This window comes from Moschus berezovskii, chromosome 19 (genome assembly GCF_049115385.1).
Source record: "Moschus berezovskii isolate FMDL1 chromosome 19, NW_MosBer_1.0, whole genome shotgun sequence".
Classification (NCBI taxonomy): domain Eukaryota; kingdom Metazoa; phylum Chordata; class Mammalia; order Artiodactyla; family Moschidae; genus Moschus; species Moschus berezovskii.
The window spans coordinates 8771789-8786873 of record NC_142478.1 but is presented as its reverse complement, the minus strand read 5'-3'; the positions used below and the strand labels follow the sequence as shown (position 1 = coordinate 8786873).

Sequence of the window (15085 nt, the reverse complement as noted above, 5' to 3'; positions counted from 1 at the left end):
CATTACAAAATGCAGGACTGAATTTAGCATTCAGTGTTCAGTCTGAAGTTGATTTCAAGTGGGCTGGAAATTCAAGATGGTGGGGAAGGCGTGTGAGACTAAAATTCGGGTTTGTGAAATGAACTTGGGAATAGCGTGTGAATTCTAAGAGGTTTCAGGTTAGAGGCGTTCTGAACAAGCTGCTTGCTGGCTCACACACACGCGTGGCGTTCAGCAGTGCTGACCGGCACGGAGCAACACGGCGAGCGGACTAGACAGCGCTTGCCGGAACAGAACACAGCGCTTACTAAAGAGTTAGAACGCACCGGCACCATCGCCACAGAGGTGGGGTAGGCACAGCAGCAGTCCCCGGGGGCCGGCGAGCCGCTCGGCCTGCAGCGTGAGGGAAGAGCCTGCCACACCTGATGCGGCGAACAGGGCTGCCTGTGAGTCTCACACAGACGCCTGCTAACCAGAAGACTCTTGGGACGCATGTGCTTTCTCCAGGTCCATCTGACAAAACTGAGTGTTCTCTACTCTCTGATTCTTTGCATATGAGCTGATTTATGGATGAGACTCGTTCATTCAATGAGCATTCGCTTGTCTACCATGTACCAGAAATGGCAGGGTTTTGTCACTGAAGGGTATAAATATATACACAAACATGAATATCCTAACATCCCTGCACAGTTACCGCTCAATCACAATGCAACAGCCCAGATTTCCCAGAGATTCCGTGCTCCACACGATGAGTGTGGCAGACAGCTTGTCCCTGAGAGATGCCACGAGAAACTCTGCACAGCCTCCCTGACAGACAAGCAGAAGACAACTGTGACGCAGCACCACTCTCACGGATGCCGGGTCACTTCAATGTGGCCGTGACCAACAGAACCGCAGAGCCCAGCAGCCCTAGACAGGATGGAAAATCCCTGAGCACAACTCCACGGTGTCAGATTCTTAACGGCCCCTTCAGAGGTATCCTCCAAGGTCCAATACGTTTAGTCAGGGTTTGCAGCATTTCGTGTGGAATAAACGTTTCTTCTACAGTCGGTAAAACAACTGTCTGCTTTGTGAGAACCCAACTTCCTGCCAGACCCTGTCATGGTTCAACACTGCCAGACATCCAGAAAGCCTTTAATATTGATTTCCTTTTGTCCTGCAGGCAGACAAAAGAACAGGCATCCGTAACATCCGGACTGTCTTCAAGAAGCCTCCACGGCTGCTGTGAGTGGCTCTGCAAGTCTGCACACGAGAAATGACTGACAGAAGAGCCCGCCTCGTGGGTCTTCGGCGGAGCGTCTACCGTAGAGGCTGGTGAGGAAGGTGAGCACGCCTGGTTTCAGGGTACAGTGCAGCCGTCGTGCGCCACCCGGAGCCCCCCACCCGCCCGACGGGGCCGACCGCAGCCTCTGACCCACCAGCAGGGCGCAGCTGTGCTCCGGCAGCATCCCGTACTGTCGCACGAGCCTCTCGCGGGTCACGCGGGGCAGCTCAGGGAGACGCTCCCGCAGCTGGTCGACGTTGATCACCTGCTGCGGGTCTGCGCCGGAGGGGAGGGACCCCGAGTCATAGAGCAGCAGCGGGGGCAGGTTGGGCTCTGGCATGAACCTGGGTGTAGAGAGGAGACAGCCTGACTCTCCGGACTGGATTGAGTTGGAAGAGACAAACCTACAGTCAGGGTGAAAGTCTGTCTATAGATGCTGTGCTACAAATATGTTTTGAGGTCCCACATCAAGTCTCCTACTTATCCAGGAACTAGTCCGTGTACAAATGTAAGGTCAAAGCCACCACATCCAGCAGGCTCCGCGCTCATAATGAGCAGGGCGTGAAAAGGGCGCGGCACGAGGCTGAGGCCGCCCTGCCGTTTATAATGATGGATAAAGTGCACGTCCACAGCAAAACACAGACTAGGAAAACAGAACCAAACAAGCGCACCTTACTTTTTAGGAAGAAAGGTGACTTCACCCACCTCGAAATTTTCAGCATTTTTAGCAGTTTTTATGTAAAGGAAACCTTCTTTCTTGAGAATTGGAATAAATAAATGGACTTCGCTAAATATTGGGTTGGCCAAAAAAGTTTGTTCAAGTTTTTCCATACCATCTGATGGAAAAGCCCAAAAGAACTTCTGGCCCAACCTAATAAAATGCAGAAGGCAGGAGAGAGGGAGGAATGCACGGGGCGGCACTGAAACCGTTCTGTGTGACGCTGTACCGGTGCACACGTGTCGCCACACGTCTGTTAAACCCACAGCACAGACGACGTGAGGGTGAGCCTAAGGTCAACTATGCACTTCAGTTACTACGAACATATCGATACTGGTTCATCAATTTTAACCAATTTACCACATTACACACTAATGCAAGATGTTATAAGAGGAAACCTGCTTGTATGCGTGTGTTGGGGCAGGGGGGAGGTATATAGCATACAGCAAGAAGTATATGGGAACTCTAATTTCCACTCAATTCTGCTGGAAAACTAAAACTGCAATAAAAGTCAATTAAAAAAAAATGTGGACGCTGCATCACTGCATCTGCTCTTGTCAAACCAAGGTGTCCTTCCCTTTGGTCTGTTCTAGCATCTAACATTTTTCCCTCTGCCCATACTTGTCAGAGGGCTTATGCAGAAGCAGGGTTACGCAGAATAAATGGTGGCTCCAAGGTAATAGATCAGAAATGCAAGCAACCCATCACCTCAATGCCAAATGTGTGCTATGAATCAGCCTGACTTCTGAAGGCAAGAGGAAAGCAAAGGGAGGCTTCCCAAACCTCATCTGTTAACCTGGGGGCGCTTCCTGAAGCCACTGACTCTGCTAAAAGCCAACGAACGCCATGCTTGGTGAGACAGCAGCACCAGCACAGCAGGGGGCCACACGGGAAAACAAAGAAATTTCTTGGGAAGAACAGACTGAGCCTAGAGAGGTCACTGTAATGAGAACAGGGAGACTGACAGACACCGGAGGGGCGTCCTTGAGGTGAGTCCACTCTTAGGGTTTATGAGCTGCTTCCTTCCTCAATCAAGACGCTAGATTTGTTCCTCATTGACAGCAATGGCTACTCTCATATCTTCCTGCACTTCACAAAGCAAAGTGCCAACCTCTACCACTTTGTTGCTTAAACTTTTAACTTCTGCAGTCTGATAAACAGGGGAAGAAACAGGAGGCTCAATTTACCTTAAGCTATTCCTTTCCTTTTTTTAAAAGTGGAACATTTTAAAAATCTTTATTGAAATTGTTAAAATATTGCTTCCGCTTTATGTGTTCTTGGCTGTTGAGGCACATGGGATCTTAGGTCCCTGATAAGGGGATCATTGTTTCAATGTTTCCTCCTCCCTGCACAGGAAGGTGAGATCTTAATCACCAGACACCACCAGGGAAGTCCCCAAAGCTATTCTTCTCATTTGCTTTATTTCTGGATCTCATATTAAGTCTAACTTGTTAAACGGTATTACCTGAGATGTGACGGGAGCTGCCACTAACATATACAGCTCTTTTTTCTACCTTCTTACACTCGGATTTGTTACTGGATTTGTCACTGAAGGGAAGCATGAGAACTGCCTGGGTCCCACCCCCACGGCCACCCTCTCAGCTCAGTTATAACAACGCTGACGAAGTGAGCGCCTAAGTGCTTTCCAACCGCTGAATCCTGTCAAATAAGGTCCTCCAAGATTCCCAAATCAAAATACTCTTCCTCTCAGTACACACATAAACCGGGAACCCTGGATCTTCCTTTGTGCAATGACGACTACAGAAAGTGGCTCCTAAAAGCCACCCAGGATCACTGTGTTGGTCTGTACGTGGGCCTGGAATACGAGCCAAACAGAGAACGGTGTTTTGACAAGAGGAGTGACCACCTGTAGTCTTGTCTTCCTTCTTTGTCTCTCATCGGCACGGTGCACCTGTGACAGTTAAACGAGAAAACATTTAAAAAGCACTGCAGCGAAGGCTGGTGTGTATGCAGACACGGGTTCCCTACCAACAGGGGAACCAGGGGACGCAAGCGCCTCTGCTTCTGTGGGAGACACTTTCCTGAATACGCTGCAGAAATGATACTAAAGAAAGACACATGTGTAGCTTGATAATTCAAAAAAACAAAAATAAATTGCTTCAATGTTTCCAACATTCAATCAGCTCAAACTCCAGGCTTTTGAAATCTTTTCCCTCAGTTCAGTTCAGTTCAGTTCAGTCACTCAGTCGTGTCTGACTCTTTGCGACCCCATGAATCACAGCACGCCAGGCTAATCTTTCCCCTAATCTTCTGTTAAGTGTATGAAGAAGTCAAAGTGTTAGTTGCTCAGTCCTGTCTGACTCTTGGCAATCCCATGAACTGTAGCCTGCCAGGCTCCTCTGTCCATGGAATTCTCTAGGCAAGACTACTGGAGTGGGTTGCCATTTCCTACTCCAGGGGATGTTTCTGACCCAGGGACTGCACCCAGGTCTCCTGCATTACAGGCAGACTACTGTCTGAGCCACCGGGGAACAAAGAATTGGAGAGTTAAGACTCAGAGATATCTGAACAGATAAACACAACTCTACAGCCAGCTCCAAGCTTTCTTCCACTTCTAAGCTGAAACTGGCAGGTCTGACAGAATTTAAGGAAGTCAAAATTCTTGGCACAAAGGAGGTAAGCTGGAATCCAGGGAGGGGCCAGGATCTAAGACTCCAAGTCTGTTCAGTCAAGTGAAATCTGTCACCAGCCCTGGAGGGTGTATCACATCCCTGTGGGGTACGGCATTTTCCTAATGAGGAAACCAGACTGCAGAGAAGCTAGGTACCTTCTTCACGGTGACACGGCTGGTCAGCAGAGCCCCCACCGACCTGTATTCAAGACGTTGTCATGCAAACTCACCCAAGCCTGTTATCAAATGAGCGAGTTTCATTCAGAATTTCACCTCCATTCTCGAGTTCATTGATTTGCCTCTGAATTTCATAGTCTAAAAAAAAAAAATTGTAATAGTTTGGTATCATGGTTTACTCCTTTATCCAGTTAAGCAATAATTGGAACTCTCAATCTTGAGGTCAAAAAATAATCAAGGGAGTTGTTTACAATAATTCTTTCCACAGATGCTGTATTTTTTCTTCTTGCTGCCATCATAGAATAATATTGCTGGGAAGGGTCTTTTAGGAAGCTCTGCTCTCTCACTTTCTGAGCAAACCCAGGTTTAGAGCAATTAACGTGACCCAGTACAGAACACAAGTACACAACTTGGCAGAAGGGCTAGGACCAATGTTGACGACTAGTGACTCCAGATCTAGGACCCTTGCTTATCAAAGAGTGTTTATCCCAGGATCCACAGACAGGCTTCAAGGGGTTCTGGTATCTCCTGGGATTACATACAAATGTGGGTGTGTGCCTAGACACGGATTTTGGAGAAACGATCCAGAATGTCCATTGTATTTTTAAAGGGATCTATGGCCCCAAATGAAGAGCCACCGCTCTACGCCACGCTCCCTCACCGCCGAACAAGGCGGCCCTGGAAGCGGAACACGGCCTCAGCTGCCAAGCTTCTTCATGCAAAGAGCTTCCGCCTTCCCTCCCTCCCTAACTCCCCACTGCAACATACTGCCCTTGCCCTTGCCCAAATCCTGATTCTCACCTGAGCTGACAAAAAGCAACAAACACCAAGAGGCTGCTAACAGGCCTGATGGAGGGAGAAAATTGGGGTGGAAAGATTACCAGGTTGGAGACTTAAGCCCGTAACAGGAAAGCTCGGGTTCTTCCAGCCCCAGTCCGACCACAGGTAGAGTTCTGTCTCAGACTGCTGCTCCACAGGGACTTCATAGGACAACAGAAAGTTAGGGGCAGCCAAAGCCTTCAAACGCATCTGCGATGAGTCTACCTAAAGTCTTGTGGCTTGTTTTTTAAGTTCCAACCACCAGCTCGTAGAATAATGAGCTCCGGGACACTCACCTACGAGGCGAACTGGAACTTCTATTCGTTCCAAGTTTCACCTTCACCAACCTGAGCTGGAAGGGTTTCTCCTGACCCAGACCTTTCACAGCCGCAGATACATGGACGGTGTCTCCTTTTACAAGCAGAAGAGTCCACCCTCGTTAGCCTGTCTTTATGCCGGAAGTTCCCCCAATACCTTCTGTATGTCATACCTTTGACCATCAGTTCAGTTCCGTCCCTCGGTTGTGTCCGACTGTTTGCGACCCCGTGGACTGCAGCACACTGGGCTTCTCTGTCCATCACCAGCTCCTGAAGCTTGCTCAAACTCATGTCCATCGAGTCAGTGATGCCATCCAACCATCTCATCCTCTGTCGTCCCCTTCTCCTCCCGCCCTCAATCTTTCCCAGCATCAGGGTCTTTTCCAATGAGTCAGTTCTTCGCATCAGGTGGTCAAAGTATTAGAGTTTCAGCTTCAGCATCAGTCCTTCCAAAGAATATTCAGGCTTGATTTCCTTTAGGATGGACTGGTTTGATCTCCGTGCAGTCCAAGGGACTCTCGAGAGTCTTTTCCAATACCACAATTCAAAAGCATCAATTCTTCAGTGCTCAGCTTCTTTTATAGTCCAACTCTCACATCCATACATGACTACTGGAGAAGCCATAGCTTTGACTAGATGGACCTTTGTCAGCAAAACAGTGTTTCTGCTTTTTAATGTGCTGTTTAGGTTGGTCACAGCTTTACTTCCAAGGAGCAAGCGTCTTTTAATTTCATAACTGCAGTCACCATCTGCAGTGATTTTGGAGCCAAAGAAAATAAAGTCTCTCACTGTTTCCATTGTTTCCCCATCTATTTGCCATGAAGTGATGGGACTGGATGCCATGATCTTCACTTTTTGAATGTTGAATTTTATGCCCGCTTTTTCACTCTCCTCTTTCACCTTCATCAAGAGGCTCTTTAGTTCCTCTTCACTTTCTGCCATAAGGGTGGTGTCATCTGCATATCTGAGGTTACTGATACAGCTGCGTATATGAGGCCCTTGACCACGTTAATGCCTTTTTCCTGAAAATGTATAGACTCACAGTGTCTTCATTAAGGCTGGTTGATTATTTCCAGTTCAGGATAATAAAGTTTTATACAAGACTAGAAAATCTGTGTTCCAATACTCAGGATACTACCGAACCTTTGGGCTGGGAAGCCACATTCACCCATCCTCTGCTCTGTGCAGCTTGAAGGATGTACCTTAACTTCCACCTCTACCTCCTCCCTTCTGTCCCTCTTCTTCTTAGATACCTCTGGTTTTAAAGAGTACTTAATTCTTCTGAGATGTCATCCCCTCACATTCACAGTCATCAATGTCTATGGACCACTCCAGCTGCTGAGCTTGCTCAGTTCTTCTACTTTAATTACTAGTATACATCTGCCCACACGGAAAGATCCACAGCGTGTGCTCCAGTAAGACCTCTACTTGATTACACAGGCCTGGGCAATCTATTCTCTGCTGGGTCAGACAGTAAAGAATCCATGTGCAATGCAGGAGACCCAGGTTCAATCCCTGGGTTGGGACAATCCCCTGGAAAAGGGAATGGCAACCCACTCCAATATTCTTGCCTAGAAAATTCTATGGACACAGGAGCCTGGTGGGCTACAGTCCACAGGGTAGCAAAGAGTCGGACACAACTGAGCGACTAACACTTTCACTTTCCAGCAATCTTAGTTAAAATGGTTAAAAGAAGAAAAACATATTGATCAATTAAGTCAAACTGTGGCTAATCTGTAACAAACAAATATGATGTTATACAGTTCAGACTGGTCGTGGTACATGGAAAAACAGAGTTACAGAATTTTGCAAATCCTCCCATAGAGGTGAAGTCTATTTCCTCCCCCTCCCCTTGAACCTGTTTTGAATGGAATGTGCTGGGAAAAATGTTGTGCAAGTTCTAGAACTAAAGACTCGAGAGGACTTGAGGCATCTCCCTTCATCCTCCTAGGATGCCACCTCTGCCAAATAAGAAAGCCTGGGCTAAGCAAGTGAATGCAGAAAGCCCACATGGGTGAAGAAGCCCAGCAGACGTCTGGCACCAAAGCCCCAGCGTGTGAGTAAGGTCCTCTTGGACTCTTTATCTCAGCAGAGCGCCGGCTCCCCAGAGTCAAATGAAAGAGCCAAGGCAGGACCAGCAGAAAACCACCCAGCCCACAAAACTGTGAAGCTGAGATGTTATCATGTAAGTCATTAAGTTGAGGGGGGGGTGCCTGTTACACAGAAACAGACAGCTGCTGCAAAGACGTACATGAGGAGTAACAGCTGACACTCACCTATAGCTTTGGCCAAAAATCGGGCACTGTTGAGATTCTTCACTTCGGTTCGAACGCCCAAAGGCTCCCCAGGGCGATGCACAGATATATTGGCATCCACTCTTAACTGGCCCTCTGAAAGGAGAGAAAAAAAGACAACTCTTTAGAAATTATCTGAGGGAAGGTGGTCTTTTTAAGGCAAGAAAGTACAAGCAATATCTAACTCTAGCTGATGTCCGTGGTGCCAGTGGTAAAGAATCTGCCTGCCAACGCAGGAGATGAGACCTGGGTTCAATCCGTGGGTTGGGAAGATGCCCTGTAACAGGAAATGGCAAGCCCCTCCAGTATTCCTGCCTGGAGAACCCCATGGACAGAGGAGCCTGGTGAGCTACAGTCCATGGGGTCGCAAAGAGTCAGACACAACTGAGCAGGCATGAGCGTGTGCGCGCATGTGCACACACACACACACACCACCACCCCCCCCCAAAGAAGGTAAGGTTGGTCCTGAAGTTCTTACAAGAATGACAGTCCTAAGGCATCTGCGGGGTGTGTGCGTACGTGTGCAGGGGTGTGTCTGTGCACTTGTGCACAGGTAGAAGACAGAAGAAATTCTGGATATACTGGCTGGGGAAATCTAATTTCTTTTGTGCTAAATAAGAAAAACAACACTGTTAAAATGGAGGTTTACTCTGCAGTTTTATTCTGAAGTTTTTTTCAAAGTGTCAGAGCTGGGTTGTGGGGGAAGGCCTCAGAAATTGTTATGTGATAGCCCTACACTGCTCTCTGAGGGAATGTGGATTTCCAACAGCGATTCCAGGAGATTTATAAGAGAGTCCTTGAGAATTTACAGTTCAAGGGCACAAGCCAGAAACGTGGGCTTTTCCCCCTCCTTCTTCCTCCAGTTACTGTAATAATTTCTTTCTTCTGCAAATAGGACTTGAGTCCTTCCTGACGGCTATAGGGGTTTGCCACAGCAGCTGTGGGGAGGTGGGGGGGCAGAGACAGCAGCCCTCATTCTAGGAGAACTTTCTTTGACCCTGAACCCCAGCCCCCATCCACGCCCACTTTGGAAGCAGTAACCCATAAAGAAGTAGGTGGTTTGTGAGATGACTAAGAGGCTCTTGAGGAGCAAAGGGAAGAAAAATTCCAAGAGAAAAAGAGACAAAGATAAAAAGTCATCACATTTCACACCCTGCAAAGTAAAGGTAGAATTCTCTATTCTCTAGTTTCATTTACAATATTCAAAACAGAACAAAACGGGACGACAAAATGCTGGATTTCTATTTTCTTAGGCAAGTCTTTAAACTTAAAAAGGATCTGTCAAAAGTGAATGTGCTGATGAGCTAAGAAATTTGTTTTTTAAGGTTTCATAGTAAAAGCATATTAAAATAATAAAATTGTATGAATAAATTCCACGCCTAAAGAAAGAGACCCTTGTAATGGCTCTCTACCATTCCCACTCTGCCGCTCCCCAAGCGCCACCTATGCTGACAGGCTGGGGAAAGATGCCTTTTAGCCCAAAAATAACTGTTACTATTACTTCTATTACTATTCTATTCTATTACTTCTCCCATTTCTGCAAAACCTCTTAGCTCCTGTGGACAGTGAGTGTTTCCTTGAGTCTCAAGGATCCCCAGCGACTTCTGATACGGTCAGACTCTCTATGGGGACCCTGCTTCGTCCTCTGACTAGGCCCCGTCAGCTCCCCCCACAACACGTCCCTGACAGCCGTCCCTGCCTCCCGTTCCCCCTGCGGGCTCGCTCCCCGCCCTGACGTCGGAGCGGCGACCCCGCCTCCGCGCAGCTCACCAGCCCTCGCCGGCTCGCTGCCGCGCCCCCGCCCTTCCCGCGCTCGTCCCTGCTGCCGCTGGTCCCCACGCGCCCTGGCCATCGCTGGCACCGTCCCTCCTGCGACCTCGGCTCAGCCTTCAGAGTCCCCCCCGAGCGGGACTTGCTCCTCCCCGCCCCCACCGGTGCTCCTCCGAGGTACCGGAATGTACGCTCAGGACAGTAGCCTATTCGGAATCCATCCATCTTTAAGCCCAGACGGAAGGCCTTTGAGAATGGGGCCCAGGTGTAAAATCCCCAGCCCTTTCCTTCCAAGGACACCGCGCCTCCAGTTCTCTCCTCTCTCCACACCAGGGGTTGATTCTCTTCCTCATGGAACAGGATTCCTCACTAAAGACAGAGCCTGCAGACCTGCTCCCGTGAGCTCAATTCTCTCTCCATCATCCGGCTAGTCTCTCCCTGCTTTCCTTTTCAGCAAATCCTCTCAAACAGATACTGTTTGCCTGCTGACACTCTATCTCCATGGTCTCACCCTTCAGTCACTCCTGAACCTGTGTCAGCCTGGCTTCTGCCCCCACCTCCCTGAAAACACCTTGCCAGAGTCACCAATAGGCCCTGGCCGTCGAATCCCTTGGACACACGGACACAGGACATGCTGTGCCTTCACCTCACTAGATCCACCGGCAGCACGTAACCTGCCAACCCCCGCAGCAGCTGGCACCATCATGCTGGCACCATCATGCTGGCACCATCATGCTCTAGGTCTCCTCTGGGCTCCTGAACTCGTTTCCACGACTCTGTCATCTGTTCCCATCCTTGCGCGCTCTGTAAAGGAGTGGGGCTTTAAACACCACCTCTGCTCTGACAGTCCCTAGACTTCTCACTTTAGCCCAGACCGCCGCTCTGACCTCTGAGGTCTCCTTCAGCTCCCTGTGGGGGCGGTCAGGGCGTGTCAGTTTCCCCAACTCAAGGATCTGCCATCCACACAGCCATCTTTGTCCTCAGCCTCCCGGTGACAGCAAGCGTGACTTCTTCCTGCCTCCTGCCTTCTACATCAGCCTGTTAACAAATCCTGTTGTTTCTAAAAGCCACCTCGAAGCCACCTATCTTGACCTCTCCATCCTCACAAACGCCAGCTCTGCCCACACCAGCACCACCTCCACTGAACTACTGGGAGGGCTTCTTACCCGGGCTCTGCTTCCACTTGTACCCCGCTGAAATCCGCAGTCCACAGAGCAGCCACAGTGGTTTCCTAAATCATTAATCTGACTCTGTCCTTCACTGGCTTAAAACCCTTCTGTGACCTCCTACTGTGCTTGGAATGAAATCCAAACTTATCATGGTCTTACCACTGTGGTTGAGCCCTCTGACCCTTTCAGTCTTACCTGAGGCACAGCCCCCTGCTCCTGGCACCTTCCCTGCCGTGGTCTTCTGCCCCCCTGGTGTTAATACCTCCAGGCATATTCTACACTTTCCCTCACCTCCAGGATGTGGCTTGAGCTCTTGGCTGGACGCTCACCGTCTAGCTGATGCTGGCTGGAGCCGTGGAGCATTCTCCTGAGATCCTCGCCTTCCAATGGTATCCTTTATCACGGTACCTTCTGCATTTCCTTAAAGCACTTCTCATTTAAGTCGCTTCCTTCATGTCCCCTCTTTGCGACCCTATGGACTGTAGCCCGTCAAGCTCCTCTGTCCGTGGGATTTTCAGACAAGAAGACTGAAGTTGGTTGCCATGCCTCCTCTTCCAGGGAATCTTCCCGACCCAGGGACTGAACCCTCATCTCTTATGTCTCCTGTACCGGCAGGTCGATGCTTTACCACTACACCACCTGGGAAGCCCCACTTATCACTGTAACTATAAAACTACTTCATTTTATTTGTTAATGTATGTGTCTGTCTCGTGAATACATACTCTCTGCCTCACGGCTCTACTCAGAACCTAGAGCTGGCTCTGGCACAAGGTAACTGTTTGATGAATTCATACCCTGGTACTTGCCTGAGCCATCAGTAAGCAGACTGGTCTCACAGTAGGTTCCTGACAAGTTCTAAAGTTCTGTCTGAACAGGACTAATCTACTGAATCATCTGAAAGGCCCATTCAGCTCAAAGGAAAACTTGCCAAGTATGCTGAGCTCTGCCCAACCCCATTTCAATATTTGCGAGAGAACTTTTTTGAGCTCTGAGCACCTTGAATAGGACTTCACTTGCTTTTAAAATAAAACCATCTCTCACAATTTAGACTTTTAATTTGGAAAAGGAACAAAAGCACAAGTTCCAGTCTCTCCCAGGGAAGATCACACTCTATAGATGTCTGAGGGGACTCGTTTAGTGTCCTGCAGTGTTGAAAGAGAGCTCACTTGCCTGGACTCAAATACAGTACCCAGCATTCACAAAAGGCATTTTACCCAGTGAAGACGAAATACCTTTTAAACAAATTAAGTTAAATTGCCTCAAGTCCACAAAAGCCTCACCAGTCAGGTTTGCTTCAATGCATTCTGCAACACCAGGGGAGGGCCTTCATGAGGACATTATCAAGCTCAATTTCCACCCTCTAGAAGTAGACATGTATAACAGCAAAATGAAAAACCCTACCACTGAGCACAGTGATATGGTGTAGTTACGTGCTGTTTTTCCCCCCAAACATATCCACATGTGAGAAATATAACACCAGGGCAGAAAACGGTTTCAGTCAACGGCAGCAGCCTGAGGATTTAGTGGAGGTCTGTTAAGCTGTCTCATTCTGGTCATTCATTTCTGGTTTACTCTCCAGAACGCAGATAAAAAATAAAGATAAAAATACTGTGACCCAGCTTTACTGAAGATATTTCATAAAGCTTATTTATCTACAATGAGTGGTCTTTTTGTAAACGTAATACTACTTATTAGTATTAATAAGCACATAATGTTTAATGAGCACAGGCTGTTTGTCAAGACTTGTGATATGTTTTACGTATATTATTCATTCCCTACAATACAGCGTTAATGACAAAGCCACTTAGATGTCCTTCAGGCACGTCACACTCCACAGTCCCCAAACGGAGTTCCAGGCCTTCTCCCACAAGGCTGTGGGCTGGCTCGCCCACCCGACTCTGCTGCCCAACTCTTACCTGACACGTGATGACTTCCTCTCCTCTTGGGTTTCCTCCTTCCTGTTTCTGTATACAATTATTTAGCAACTGGTTTTACAAGTGTAGAAAGGGAGGCTCAGAGAAGTCAAAACCTCACCCAGTTTCTACAGCTAGAAGCCACAGGACAGGATTCCACCCCAGGTCTGGGACCGTGGCATCTGAAGCACCTACTCTGCTACCCCAGGGGTCCAGGCTATTTTCTACAGCTGCGGCCTCCCTGCTGCGGCTGGCACTAAGAAGCAGGGGGAGGCAGAGCTCAAGCAGGAGGGTCTCAGACCCCAGCCCAGTCACTTCCTGTGGCCAAACCTCCCAGCCTGTGAGCCTCCACTCCTCATGGACAACAGGCACAGTGGTAACAGTCTCTGGGAAAGTCACAGGATTTAAACGGGAAGAAAAATTAACCGTGAAGAGTGCTTTCTGAACAGATGAGCACATTCAAACCAGCGGGCAGTATGGCCTTGGACACAAGTAGGGTATCGACTTGGGTACATGCTCCCCTCAGCAGACTGCTCTGAGGATCTCAACAGTGGCAAACGGCCACTGAGAAGGAAATGACTTCTGGAACCCAGGCTGAGCTAGTCCACGCTCATTAGCAAAACTATCAGGAACTCACTGAATCACAGCCCAGAGCAACTGAAGCTTCACTTGCAAAAGCACGTGGGGGTCCACTGCAGCTCTCCGGGGTGGCCCTCAGTTCCAAGACCTCAGTCTCCACTGGCGACACAGTGGCCTGCGGTGGGGGTCATAAGGACGGGCAAGGGGCTGGGCTGACCGCACTGAGGGCACCAACAGCACGACCCCTGCAGACTCCAGGCGGACCTTCACTCCCCACAGCACTCAGGACACCCTCACACATGCTGCCGCTGTGCCGGGGCAACGCTGTTGGATTCGTATTTAAAAGCAACAAAAAGCATCATGACGAATGAGATTTAATAAACCCTCTCTGCCGTCACCGCCTGATGAGTTCTTGCTGCTATGGTTTATCTCTTGGCAAGGACCTGATGGGACTATTTCTCAGCTAACAGGTGGTCTGTTTATTATTCCATAGGTTTGGTAGGAACCACAGTTATTTTGAAAAAGAATGGAAAAATAAAAAGAATTTTTTAACAGCAACAGTGCAAAAATGGATAACCATTCAGCCTGCCCATATTTCATTTCTGTTCTATGTGTAAAAAGGCAGCAGGAGTCATAAATCTAGCATGGAGAGGTCTCTTATTCTAACACGGACCCTCTTTTCTATACACAGACTTGCAGGCAGCTAACCTTTACACCACTCAAACTCCTGTGGCTCTGTTTGTCCAGTCTGTAGCTTAAAGAAGATAGCAAATCAGCAAGTTCCGTCTCCAGATTCAACCCAGACCACGGCTCTGATGTTACAATTTGTTGCCCGTAAGATGTCCTATGTGACAAAGGTGACATTACAGCTTCTGAAGTCCCTTTGTAACATGCAAACAAATGTGTGACAAAATGGTTAATAAATGGTATGATAATCTAACAGGCAGATGGATCATCTGCATCAATGGTACTTAATGGCACCCCTTGTGACCACTTGAGATGGTTAATTTTTTGTGTCAACGTGACTGAGCCAAGGGAGCCCTGATATTTGGTTAAATGTTATTTTGGATGTGTCATTTGGGTGTTTCTGAAGCTGAAACTGCAGTACTTTGGCCATCTCTTGCAACAAGTTGACTCACTGGAAAAGACTCTGATGCTGGGAAAGGGTGGGGGTGGGAGGAGAACGGGACGACAGAGAATGAGATGGCTGGATGGCATCACCGACTCTGTGGACATGAGTTTGAGTGAACTCCGGGACTTGGTGGTGGACAGGGAGGCCTGGCGTGCTGTGATTCATGGGGTCGCGGAGAGTCGGACACGACTGAGCGACTGAACTGAACTGAACTGAACTGAAGGAGATTAACATTTGAACTGATAGTGAGTAAAGCAGACTACCTGCCCACTACGGGTGGGCCTCATTTAATCCACTGAAAACAAGACAGAAAGCCCAGTGG

At 48.5% G+C, this 15085-nt stretch overlaps 1 protein-coding gene across 2 annotated transcripts in view; it reads right to left on the bottom strand.

The window, feature by feature from the left end:
• Window positions 1-15085, bottom strand: part of GATB (glutamyl-tRNA amidotransferase subunit B) — a 94697-nt gene that overhangs the window by 33859 nt on the left and 45753 nt on the right. Inside the window, exons 6-9 of one of the 2 annotated variants that reach the window (XM_055405476.2) lie at window positions 8183-8296; window positions 4824-4908; window positions 3829-3873; window positions 1398-1587 (exon numbers count right to left, since the gene is read on the bottom strand). In XM_055405476.2, the coding sequence (XP_055261451.2) occupies window positions 1398-1587; window positions 3829-3873; window positions 4824-4908; window positions 8183-8296 (434 nt within the window). The remainder of the gene's footprint in view (window positions 1-1397; window positions 1588-3828; window positions 3874-4823; window positions 4909-8182; window positions 8297-15085) is intronic. The other variant, XM_088827976.1, reaches the window with a different exon arrangement.